This window comes from Bos grunniens, chromosome 4 (assembly GCF_055505025.1).
Source record: "Bos grunniens cultivar Pamir isolate PY7600 chromosome 4, Bosgru_T2T1.0, whole genome shotgun sequence".
In the NCBI taxonomy this organism is placed as follows: Eukaryota; Metazoa; Chordata; class Mammalia; order Artiodactyla; family Bovidae; genus Bos; species Bos grunniens.
Window position 1 is genome coordinate 73,234,637 of NC_141168.1, and position 13,439 is coordinate 73,248,075.

At 44.1% G+C, this 13,439-nt stretch overlaps 1 protein-coding gene, 1 long non-coding RNA gene and 1 pseudogene across 4 annotated transcripts in view; 2 read left to right on the forward strand and 1 right to left on the reverse strand.

Annotated features, from left to right (window-relative positions):
• Positions 1 to 10,403, reverse strand: part of CDHR3 (cadherin related family member 3) — a 68,728-nt gene extending 58,325 nt beyond the window's left edge. The window contains exon 1 of the mRNA XM_086396914.1: positions 10,238 to 10,403. Coding sequence (XP_086253040.1) covers positions 10,238 to 10,283 — 46 coding nt within the window. The 5' untranslated portion in view covers positions 10,284 to 10,403. The remainder of the gene's footprint in view (positions 1 to 10,237) is intronic.
• LOC147374370 (uncharacterized) overlaps positions 1 to 13,439 on the forward strand; it is a 103,002-nt gene that overhangs the window by 71,319 nt on the left and 18,244 nt on the right. The gene's annotated exons all lie outside the window — the stretch shown is intronic.
• Positions 6,934 to 7,822, forward strand: LOC147374372 (GTP-binding nuclear protein Ran-like; annotated as a pseudogene).

Sequence of the window (13,439 nt, forward strand, 5' to 3'; positions counted from 1 at the left end):
TCTCAGAGACTCTAGAAGGAACCAACCCTGTTGAGACCTTGATTTCAGATTTCTCGGTTCCTGAATTGTGAGAGAATACATTTCTGCTGTGTTAAGCTATTCAGTTTATGGTAATCTGTTATAGCAGCCCTAGGAAACTGATACAATTGCCACTTATTCAATGTTCCAAATAAATGCATTCTGTAAAATGCTTTCCCTCATTTACTCCTCAGAACAATCCTTTTGGATAAACAGTAGTGTCATCATTTTATAGATGAGGAAACTGAGCTGAAGCACACACAGTGAATAATAAGTAACAAAGTCAAAATTTACACCAAGGTCACCTTCTCAGCCAGCTTCTAACCTTGGCCACCATTAACCATTGGGGACAAAGTCCCTAGAATGGGAGGAGGTACAGGCGGGACAGATCTACAGGGTGGAAGAATTTCTAGAAACAAACAAGCCATGGGAAAACATTGACTTTTATAAGAGAATGTTTTTACTTCAAATTTGAGGGAGGGGAGACAGAGGAGCAGGTGGAAATGCAGGAAAAATTGAAATATAAACACATTCATTGATACAAGCATCCCTAAATCTAAAATCACCTGATTTCGTTTAGAGACTAAAATGCATTATGCATAAGTTATATTTTGCTGGCAGAATTATCTGGTTTTATGGACAAGGACTGTGCAAGGACTCAGAAATATCAATACAGCTGAGGTTTAGGGTGATGTGAATACAAATGGATTTTTTTTAATCTATTAAAATTGACTTTAATATTATAGCATTCTTGTGATTAAAAAAAACCCAGCAGCAATATAGTATGTCTAGAGTATTTAGAGGCAAAAATTTCCCTGAAATAGTTTTTCAAAATGAGCAAAATAATCAATTGCTCTGGTGGGTTGGGTGTTGTGGGTATAATTCCCTCAAGCCCTCTTTTCCCACCATTGGAGTCTCCAGCACACCGCCCTGCCCAGCCAAATTGTTCACAAGAGTGTTCCCTTTCGGCTCAGCAGGGCAAGACAGTCATGAGCAAACGGAAAGACGCAATTTGTTTCCAAGGACCCCACCTGATCTTGCTGCAGTGATTTGTGCCTCTCTAACCAACAAGGAGGTAAAGAAAATATTCGGAGAAGGCAATGGCACCCCACTCCAGTACTCTTGCCTGGAAAGTCCTATGGATGGAGGAGCCTGGTAGGCTGCAGTCCATGGGGTCGCTAAGAGTCGGACACGACTGAGCGACTTCACTTTCACTTTTCACTTTCATGTATTGGAGAAGGAAATGGCAACCCACTCCAGTGTTCTTGGCTGGAGAATCCCAGGGACAGTGGGGCCTGGTGGGCTGCCATCTGTGGGGTCGCACAGAGTCGGACACGACTGAAGCGACTTAGCAGCAGCAGCAGCAGCAACCAACAAGGAAAGAGGCTTCTATGTATGTTTAAGCAAAGATGTAACTCATTAGATTTTTCTCATGAACAGCCCAGGTTAGGGCTTCCCTGGTGGCTCAGTGGTAAAGAATCCTTTTGCCAGTGCAGGAGACACAGGTTCAATCCCTGATCCAGGAAAATCCCACATGCCATGGGAGCAACTAAGCCTGTGCACCACACCTATTAAGCCTGTGCTCTAGAGTCCAGGAGCCACAACTACTGAAGTTCGTGTGCCCAAGAACCTGTATTCTGCAACAAGAGAAGCCCCTGCAGTGAGAAGACCGCACTCTGCAACTAGAGAAAAGCCTGCGCAGCAACAAAAACCCAGCGCAGTCAAAAATAAATAAAATTTTGAAAAAAATTGGCAAGCTTTCTCTGTAAAGAGCTTGATAATAAATATTTTAAAAAGAGAGAGAATAGCCCAGGGTAAGGTAGTGCACAGCCCAAAGGAACAGACTAAAACTAGTAACCACTCACCTTCACTGAGCACCTATGCACTGGGCATCGTGCTAGGTATGCCTGATTTCATCTGCTCTAACCATGGTCCCTGGAAGTAGGCATCACTGCCACCACTTCACACCCCTGAGACTACACACCCAGTAAGTGGCCACCAGGGTCCTGGTTCACGCATCTGGGTCTGTAGATAGCAGACTGCGTGTCTCTAGGCTTTTGATCCATGCTTGTCGGATGACCCTGCACGTGAGATGGATTGTGGATATTCTATAACCTGGTAACACCATAGCAAGACGGTGCTGGGGCTGGTAAGAGATTGGACTCTCCACCTAGACATTAGATTTGGGTGATGTGACATGTAAGAGGCCTTTTAGGGGAACAGCATAAGGAACAGTGCTGGAGTATTAGCTGGGTACAGTCTCACCAATGAGAGGCTTGCTAAGCCCTACTCAGAGGTTCCCACAACCTCAACCTCAACAGGGAGATTACTGCAGCCACCAACCTTGCTGTGGTAAACTGGAGAGATTGCTCACCAAATATCCCCAGCAGATAGCCTCTACTTTGCTTTGTGGGTAGTATATCCCTTGATCTTGTTGCATTAATCATAACTTCGATAAACTCTGGGTTTGAGAGGCTAATTCTAGAGAAGAACCAGTCTTCCAATCCAAGGCATCTGACTCCAAGGGCAGGGCTCCTTCTCATGGTTCCATGCTGTCTCCTTACACTTACAGGGCTTGCCCGGGTCTCCCTCGAGTGGCCCACTTTCTTATGGTGGTGAGGGAAGTATTGGGGAGGGAAAAGCGGATCTATCCAGGGACCCTCAGGCACTTTGTGTTGGAAACTGTCTGGATAAAGCCAGACTGTATCTGTGAATATTTCTGCGGACATTCTTGCCGGACCTGTTCTGCTCTTCATCTGGTGGTCTTTCCTCCCAAGAAAAGGTTATGTGTGCCAGGGTTGTGTAGCTGAATCCTAAAAACTTTGAGGCAGACACTCCAGGGACATTGATAAGGCAAGTGGCCAAGCTGGGATCTCCCAAGTCTTAGTCCAAAAACCAGTTCCTCCAGTTTCTTAGCTATTAAAAGCAGTGGTAACAGTATTAATAGTAATAACTAGTGGCAAGGGTCCATACTCTAAAAATAGAGCAATTAATATGGTACAGAATTCACCAAATATTCAATTTGTTCGTTCTACAGATAAGTTTAAGGGACGTGTCCAAAGGCACTCTGCTAATCAGGCCTTCCCCGGCAGAGGGAAGGCCAGGAACCAGGGGCCATCTCTCCCTAAGACATGATGCACTTTCCTTCCAAACTTTCTCTGGTGGTCTGAGTGCTGGAGATCAAGAAAGAGGCTTTAATAGAATTTGACTTACACATGCATCTTAATTAAGAAGCAAATTAGAATTGCTGGATGGGTACACTTTGAAAAAGAAAAGGCACACAAAATGATTATCAGTCACTGAGCCCACTGAAACATCTAGCCTATGGCTGAGAGCTTCGATGGATGATGGGTTTGCTTGTTTCCAAATAAGCAAAATCACTGCCTTGCCAGAAAGGGTCCAAGGAGGCCCCCTCACTGGAGCCCACGTTGGGATAAGGAAGGCCTCCGTAGCCTCTGTTCCAGGGGACGAAGCTGGCCACCTGGGTCTCTGACACCAAAGGTGATGAGGTGGCTCAGGAAGTGTGGGGACATTCCTTCTTCTCCCTCAGGGGATGCAGCTGCTCTCTGACTTACTACTCTGTTTTAGTACACAGGGCAGTACTCATCTGAGGCTGTCGCTCAATACATGCCTCTTCCTTCTAGTAACTAATCAAAATCGTAGTGAAAGAATCCAGAGGAATGTTGTGAAAGGGGCAAGAGAATTGGAGTCAGAGCCAATCTGAGTTTTGCTGCTACTTGACTGTGTGGCCTTGGGCTGGTCCCTCAAGTTCTTTGGTCCGTATGTCCACTCTGTCTCTCAGGGATGTGGGGCTACACTGCAGTGGCCATTAAACATTTCCAGTTGTTCAATTGTTCAAGGAGATGCACAGGACCCAAACGAGAATGCTTCCACATCCACAGTTGATTACAGAAAATGGAGAAGGTATAGCAGTTACATTAAAGTAAGGATGTGTGTCCCAGCTGAATGCTACCTCATAGCAAGAGGATGGGAGAGGCCCAGAGCCAGCAGGCTCCTGCTATCTTCTTTCCCTAAGGCCATAGCTAAGTGTACTTGCTCAGACCAGAAACCACCAACTACATCACTGATACCTTGGAAACAGTGAATCCAAATTAGAGTCTCTGCTGGAACTGTTTGTATTGAATATTTCACTGGTCCTGTAGGCACCATCCTGTTACATAACTAGTCCCAACAGCAGAGCCCTCTGATGGGCCCACCAAGACCAGGGGCAAATCGTCAATCTCACCCTCATCAATGAACATTGCTTTTAGGCTGGGGCAGACTATCCCCAACCTCTAGGGACCCATGGTTACAATGCAGTGCTATTAGTCAGCAGGCTCCATGCCTTGAACGAGAGTTAGTTGTGTGCAGGAACTTTAGCAAAGCCACTCAGACTAATTCCAGTCCTACTGGAATTCACTCTCATGGGTACCATATAAGAACATGCATATGCTCAGTATACTATAAAACATTATAGAATGTTGTTGTTTTAGTATATGCAACATCTTCCTGTGTCTTTCATTTTCACAGTGTTATACCTTCCTGGATGGGATGCTCACCCACCCACTTTGGGGGGCTGACTCATGCCCCCCAAAGGCTAATGGAAGGTAGGACACAAAAAAGGTATCAGGCTTGTTGACCTGAGTTTTGTCGACTGAGCACCACCCATGGTACCCATGAGAGTGAATTCCAGTAGGACTGGAATTAGTCTGAGTGGCTTTGCTAAAGTTCCTGCACACAACTAACTCTTGTTCAAGATATGGAGCCTGCTGACTAATAGCACTGCATTGTAACCATGGGTCCCTAGAGGTTGGGGATGGTCTGCCCTGGCCTAAAAGCTAAGAAAAGATGGTGAGACTTCTAATGATTCTGTAAATGACACTAGGTCATCATTAGCAAGAGAGGGAGGTGTTTGTCTTAGAGCATCACTCTGGTTCAGACTGAGAAGGGTGGGTTTCTTGCCAACATCTAACTCTGTGGAGATGGAAAAGCAGACAGATTCCAGTAACTTGAGTGCTTCAGCGGGAGTGAGGGAAAGACAACCAAGTTCCCTTGGAAAAGGAAGAGGAAAGTGGGGCTGAGAGGAGGGATGGCCTTTGCTTTTCTGAGGTTGTCTTAATAGGAAAGAGACATGGTAGAAAAGAGGAATCTTTTTGTAACATTCTTTGGATCCCATATATAGGATTAATCACCCACAGAAAGACTTTCTGGAAATGGACTACATCTTCCTGCCTTTTCAAATGATGAGAGCATTAAGAAGGATGTACACCTACCTGGTCCTCACGGAGTGTAAAACACTGAGCCTTGGGTCTCTTTTGATTTCCTGACTCACCTAGCTGGGGGCCAGGCCCAAGTGGTAGACTCGTGGATCACCCTAGAGAGATCAAGATGACCTCACATGTGGAGCTCAGCGGACAAAACTCGTCAACGAGCCTGGTACCTTTTTTGTGTTCATGTGGATCTTCCAGATACCAAGGAGAGCCTTCTCTCATTAAACATCCTGGCATTTTTCATTTCCATGAGACTCAGACAAAAGCTAGTTCCCTGGAGACTTTCTCAAAGTGGAGACCGCCTCAGTGTGCAGTGGATTTAAATACACTGAGGGGCCTTTGCTAAGTCCTCCATCTCCCAGGAGTGACACATGTTCCTTTGATACTGATGGAGCCAGAGATTGTTTCACCCCAACTCTTTCTTGTGCTACAGCTGAGTCTTGTGGAGTTTATGTTTTTTAAGGGCCTTGCTTTCTAAGTTGTTGCTGGAAAGGGACACTTTAGCATCCCAAAGAGAAAATGTTTTCTTTCCCTCATCTTAATAGGAGGTGAAAAAGACAGACGCCAATCTCAGTGCCAATATTAAGCAGGCAGAGGATCTAAATTTCTGCATTTAGCGGATATCAGTAAATGAGGAGGGAAAAAAACAGGCCCCCAAAGGGATAATGATCAACAACAACAAAAATTTATTAGCTACCCTGTATGTGTTGGTACTCAGAGACCACAGAGGAATAAGAAATATGAAACCTGTTATTGTAGGGCTGGCATTCCAGTTGAGGATTCCAGGACAGACACATAATGGATGAATTGTAACTCCTGCTACCTTTCGGTGAGCACTTACTCTGTGTTAGGTACTCTACTAAACCCTTGACACCCGTTCCACGTGCAGGCAAGAGGAATGTACCCAGCTGCAAACACATGTTGTATCCATGTGCAGAATACAGCAGAAAGAGCACCCACCAAGAGCTAGGGCACTCTGGGAAGGCTCCGTGGACGGGTGGGACTTGCCTGGACCTGGAGGATACACACCAGTTAGACCAAATGAGAGGAACAGAATACTGGAAAATGGTACTTTGTCTGTGATTACTTTGGTGATGCCTGTTTCCAATCTGCTGAAGGCAGGTACTGTGACTGCTCCCCTCCCCCAATCCTCTGTGACCCTGGTGTTTTTGAGATCAAGGGTAAGGAGTAGGTTTTCAGACTCACCTAAGAAAGTAAGAGAGGAGCAGTCTGCATCACAGCAGACCTTCCAAAAAATTGTATTTGACCCGTGGAAGCAAAAGTGCAGTACAGTGTGTGGTCTTTTGGAGGCGGGGGGTTGGGGATTAGCATGTGGTTTTTATTTTAAAATCTCAAGTATTTCTTGCAGATTTTTGTGATATGTTTCTTTCACACATCTGATGAGGAGATACCAAATGATAATGTTTCAGTATGAGATGCTGGGTTTTTCTAACCTCACTCTTCCCCTAATGACAATAAATGTCACCTCTTAACTCAAATGATTATGGTCCTAAAAGCCTATATTTATGGGAAAATCTCCAATGTTTAATTCAAGTAAGAGTCTGAGCAGCTCAAGGCCCAACTTCACACTCACAGTTCCTCCTGCCCTCTAAAAGTTCAAGGTTAAAGAGAGTTCAATATTATTAGGAGACCCGTGATTTATTTATTAACAAATCAAAGGGGAAAAATCAAATAGTCTTATTTATAGATCTGGAGAAAAATTTTGATTTAAAAATCCATTTTGGGCTCAGTCAGATGGGCTCAGAGATGCTTCTGGAAGTAACCACGATGGCTGCCCAAGGAGAACCCCAAGTTCAGTTCAAACTTGTATTGGTTGGTGATGGTGGTACTGGAAAAACTACATTCATGAAACGTCATCTGACTGGTGAATTTGAAAAGTATGTAGCTACCTTGAATGTTGAGGTCCATCCTCTTGTGTTCCATACCAACAGAGGACTGATTAAGTTCAATATATGGTATACAGCTGGTCAGGAGAAATTTGGTGGACTGAGAGATGGCTATTATATAGAAACTCAGTGTGCCATTATAATGTTTGATGTAACAGCAAGAGTTGCTTACAAGAATGTGTCTAACTGGCATAGAGATCTGGTACGCATGCGTGAGAATATCCCAGTTGTGTTGTGTGGCAACAAAGTGGATATTAAGGACAGAAAGTTTAAGGCAAACTCAACTGTCTTCCACCAAAAGAAGAATCTTCAGTACTATGACATTTCTGCCAAAAGTAGCTACTTTTGAAAAGCCCTTCCTTTGGCTTGCTAGAAAACCGATTGGAGACCCTAACCTGGAGTTTGTCGCCATGCCTGCTCTTGCCCCACCAGAGGTGGTCATGGACCCAGCCTTGGCAGTACAGTATAAGCCGATTTAGAGGTTGCTCAGACAACTTCTCTCCCGGATGGAGATGATGACCTGTGAGAAAGTGAAGCTGGGGCCCAGCGTCGGAAGTCGAGTTTTATAGGCAACTGTCCTGTGACGTCAGTGGTGCAGCGTGTTTGCCGCTTTATCACACAGCTAAGCAGAACACGTGCTTAATCTTTGGATGCTGAAGGAGATGGATGGGCTTTGGAGTGAATGTGGCAGTTTAAAAAAAAATACCTTCATTTTTTGGACCCGCCTATTTAGGTGTTTTGGAACACAGTCGTTTCCTCCTTGAGTTTCAAATATAAGACTGCCATAGTCACATGACAGTATTGAGAGGTGGAAGCTTGTTTGTTACTGTCATTGCCATTCCTTTTCATTTAAAATCAGAATAAAGTTGTATTCCAAATATCTAAGCAAGTGAACTCATCTTCTGTTTAAATGAGCATTTTAAAACCACTAACAGGGAAAGTTGTGCCATGTCACTACTTGAATTGCCTTCACTATTACCACTTAATTTGAAGTCAATTAGTTTAAATGCTCCTAATTTTCTGTATACTTGAATCATTTCACACAAATGTAATGATGAGTCAACAGTATTGTATTTGATAAGTTGTTAAGAGGCGTAAATAATATCGATAGTTAGGCTAAAATAACATCTACCCCACCTGGCTTTGGGCTTAGGTAGTGTCACCTAGAGATGAGATTTGTGTGACCTGTCAAAGGTAGCATTTACTTCAGATGTTTCAAACAGGTAAGAATTATCTTTGCATTTTTTGGCAGAAGTGACCATTTTCTAATGTAAAGTTTGTCGAAGTCCAATGAATTCATACAAATGGTTGCAGGAACTTGAGGGACTTCTCATTTGTTAAAAGTGAATATAATTGTGCATTTACTTTTTTGTTCTTTGATGTTACATGTTTAATGTAAAGTTGGTATTCTAGGAAGATGTTCCACGTTTACCTGCTGTTAAGTACTCCCAAGCTTTAAAGGTTATCAAAGATTAAAGATTTCGTTGGACATATCACAGTTTTGATGGTTTTTCTCCCGCCAAAGAATTTTTGTGGGCAGTGCAAGAATACCACAGGATGCTGCAGCATAAAAGTAGATCTTAGGTAAGCTTCTCAGTGATGTGAACCGAATGCCAAACTTTCAGCAGATTAACCACTTATATTGTATGGTTTCCACATGTAAACATGAATTGGATCTGTCTTGCCTAAGTTTGATCTCGCTGCACCATACTGTCGCAATTAGAAATCAAGACGAGCTATTTTGCTCTTGTAAGTACTACTGTACTATAGTTCAGTTTACCAAAGTTCTTTAAAGAGATGTCCAAGTATCCTTAAAATCCATTTTTATTTATAAGCGAATAGCCTAAATAAGAATAAAAGCTATCTCCTTAACATATAAAACATTTCTATTTCATACCAAAAGTTAACATGACGCTTTATGGAGAACAAGACAAGAGTGTACACTCTTATCATTATTTAACAACAGTCTGAAGGTATAGGGCCAGTAGTTGAAAAAGAGAAAGAAAAGAGATATAGGAAAACAAGGAAGGAAAAGTATAAACATTTATTATTTTCAAACCTGAAAAATCCATGAAAATCAACAGAAACATCATTACAAATAAGATAATTCATTAACAGAATTCCATACAGTATATAAGCATCAATTAAAAGATAAAAGGCAGAAGAAGATTTCATTTACAAATGCTAAAAAATAAAAGAAAAAGAACTAGAAATATAATCAAAATGTGCAAGATCCATATGAAAAAAATCTCACAATACTCATGAGAAAATGAAGACTTGAACATATTTCTAGAACCCTGTTCTTGAATATAAAGACTCAGTGTCATACATAATCAGTAACATTTACTAAGCATTTACTAGATAACAGACACTCCTCTAAGTGTTTTACTGTATAACTCATCAAAGATGTAAATTACCCCTAAATTAATCTGCAAATGTAATATGATTGGATTCCATACATTATGCATATACTACCTATTCAAAAATAAGATTTAATTTAAAAAGCTCAATTTCAATAATCCAAGCTGACAACACTGAAAAATCATCCAAGATTCTTGAAGCTCTTAAATAAGGAAGAGGGAGTGCCAGGAACACGAGGTGAATCTTTGCCTTCTGTAAGAAATTTTCTTCTCTCAGGACTAAGACACTAGACCCTTTGCACCTCAGTTTCCACATAGGGTGACTTGGCAACCTCAGCTTGCCCCTAGAGAGCTCCAGAGTAAGGCCAGAATCTGCACAAAGACTAGCTGACGTACACACAAAGCTCTGCCAGGAAAGTTCTTTCCCCAGCTTTAGGTCTTGAAAGGACTATACAGGCCAAGAGGGGAAGTGAAACAGTCCGTATGAACATGGATTAGATGGGGCTTTTGGGGTACCCTCTTCTCTGAATATCCCACCCAGCCTCACAAGGCTCCCTGATGCTGACAGTCCCACACTTGAACAGGGCCCCCCAGGGGCAATTTCCTCCTTCAGGGACTTTATCACACAATGATATCTAACAAACTGAGTGGGCCAAGTCAAGGGGTAAAACGGAGTTCCTACCTGACAGTGCACCCAGGAGAAGCAGGAAGAGGACGACCTCCTGCATCTTTGATAGTTCACTTCTGTGTACATCTTCTAGCGCATCTCTTCTAGCGCATCTTCCAGGGCCTGAACCCTGCGTTATTACACCTGGGGTCTATTCTAGGTGCTGATCACCTTCTGTTTCTGGCTTTGTTGCCACTCGAGAAATCAAACAGAGGCTTTGGTGTCACTAAGGGAGACTCTAAACACCACAGGACTATTTGTTCTCTGATTACCTGCTTCTGTGATGGCATGGTACCAAGAGGTCAGCCAACCAGCTGATGGGGTCAGCTCAGAGCCCATCTTGAAAGTCCACATCCAAGGTGCGTCTGCACAGAGAGCCCCAGAAGAGAAGTCAAAAGACCAACAGAAGAGCAGAGACACTGAGGTGATGTGAAAAGCTGAACACAGCAGTGTCATCCCTGACAGGCTCAGTCGTCCTGTCACCAGGCACCTTGTCATCCACAGAAACGGGTAGGAAGTAAGAATTTTTCTGCTGTTCTGAATTCATGAGTCAGACTCAGACTTGGAGATTAAAGCATTCATTCTAAAGAGAGGAGCCAAGAGCTGGGGCCAAGGAGACAAGCCAGACCCCTTCTCAAGGCAGACTCCATCCATGTCCCCACAACTCCCTCTCCTGCCCCGGCAGCCCTCAAAGACGTCTGTGAAGGAAGATTTTGGCGGAAGTTTGAATGCACAGGGAAGTGATGTGGCCCATCCCTGGGGCTGCATTGCCCTGCTCCATGCTTCCGTGCCCTGTACAGCCCTGTGTGAGGCTGCAAGCCCTGGTGAGTGAGACACAGCTGGAGTTCAGCATCCACTCAGACACGGATCAGTGGCCGTGCAGAGGGAGGGTGGGAGTAGAGCAGCCTGTTCCCTCAACGTGGTGCAGAAGGAAGATAGTGGACACAGTGGAAGGAAACGGGACTTGGACCCTCTCTTCTGGTCCTTTGACTCAAGAAATGCCTGCTGGGGGAGGGGTGCCCACCCAGCAGCCCAAGGTTGGTGGCAAGAGACGGGTGGGGGCACCAGGGACATGAGCCACTGGGAGACCCTCAGGAGCTCTGAAGACTACATCTGCCCTACTAGTGAACCAGCATCTGGATACACAGAGGTCAGCCCTGGCCAGTTAGTCTGTAAGAGCCCCCAAAACTGCCACAACAGATCGAGAGACAACACGGAAGGCCGGCTAAGGAGCCATGCTTGTACCCTTTCCTCTCCTTCCTCCACAGGCAAAGAAACCAGACAACACCCCATACCCAGGTGCCAAAGCTGCAGCAGGGGAGAGGCTGAAAGCAAGATTTAAGTTGAGTTTGAGATGGAAACTGTGAAAGCTATCAAGGACGATGACTAACTGAAAGTGAACAGGAAGCAAGCTATTAAGGAACAAGAAAGGGAGATGTAACAGAGGCAGATGAAAAACAATGCCTGGAGGAAACAAAACCATTTCTGTTTATATACCCCTGGATTGAGACTTCTAGATAAACCAGTTACAGCTGCTCCTAGGCACAAGGAAAGTAAGGCTCAGAGAGGATGTGTAACTTGCCCATTACATCCAAAACTTCTCCAAGTCCTTTCTAGCCTCCTCAGTGCCACCTGCAGCCTCTTTTTCCAGTTTGGCTGCCACCGCTGGGGCTTAGGGGCTTCCCTTGTGGCTCAGCTGGTAAAGAATCCATCTGCAATGTGGTTCGATCCCTGAGTTGGGAAGATCCCCTGGAGAAGGGAAAGACTATCCACTCCAGTATTCTGGCCTGGAGAATTCCATGGACTGTATAGTCCATGGGGTTGCAAAGAGTCTGACACAATGGAGTGACTTTCACTTTCACTGGGGCTTATTTAGGTCCTGGCATCTGACTGCGATTGTCCCCATAGCATCCAATGCATCCTGTAGGAAACCGTTAGGTTATTTTCCCAAAAGTACAATTTTGATCTCTCATTCTTCCCTTGAGAAAAGTCAACTTTTCCTATATAAAGCAGGAAGTGAGATTCAGAATATAATGTCAGTCTGTAGGTAAGTTTCTGTCTAAAATAGGTAAATGGCAAGGAAAACATAGGTTTTGTTGTGTGAGCTTAGGCAAATTACCTACCCTTTCAGAATCTCAGTTCCGCTTCTACAAATCAGGAAGAATAACCTGTGATGCAGCATTATTGCGATAGTCCACGAGCTAATGAAGTGAAAGAAACTGGCCCATAGCATGTGTTCTAGCAATACTGTATTTCTCCTAATAGGGCTATAGTAAAAGCTGCAACATAGTAGGTAGTCAATAAACGTGGGCTGAAAAAAAAGATGACTAAACAGTTGCCAAGTTACCAATTCTCACCTCTCAGTTTTTCCTGTCATATTAGTTACTGTAAATAATCCATTTCATTATGCATAATTAAAGCTGAAGTGATGCCTCAGATTAAGTTATGGAAGACGTCAGAATAATTAAGGCTTTGAATGAAAGAAACTCACATCTGTTTAGTTTTCAGCCTGACTGCACAGCGTTCTTCATGTTGCCTTGTTTTCACCAGAAATAGGGAAATCTCCCGTTCCCTCCCCTCCCTGGTCCCAGGATCGTAAGGGTCAGATTTTGGAATTTGCTATGGGATTTTTTTCCTCCTGTAATGACAGCATCTATTTCTAGCCCCTAAGGTTGTTTCTACCATTATGGTGGTATATTGTCCTTTTGTTGGCTCGCATCTCCTTCTGAAATCGTGTGGTCCAGGCATCTAGGACCCAGCTGGGCCAGAATCACACAGAGGCTGAACAGGACCCTGAGGGCCCCTGCTCTCTTGTTCTGACCTCTGAGATCCTAAGTCCTGATTCCACCCAGGTCTCAGTCAGGTGAGATGAATTGGGTAGCTTGAGGGCAGGCAACCCTCTGGGGTCACATGGAAGACCTGGGGGCACTTCCACATCATGTCTGGCCCAGCAATGGTTCAGACCCATAAAGTACCTGAAGGGACTTTTCTGGGATCCAGCTACTGCAAGTGTCTAATTTGCTAGCAAAGGCCTTGTGTTCCGAAGATTCGTCAAATTGGAACTTGCAACATACTTTCCTACAGATGGATGACTTGCCACCTACAAACCCTTGCATTATCTATAATGTCCTTGATACACAAAACGCTATAGACTTCACACGAGAAGTAGAAGCACTGCTGTGAATGTTCGAAAAGTCCAGCTCCTTCAGTAGGTCTG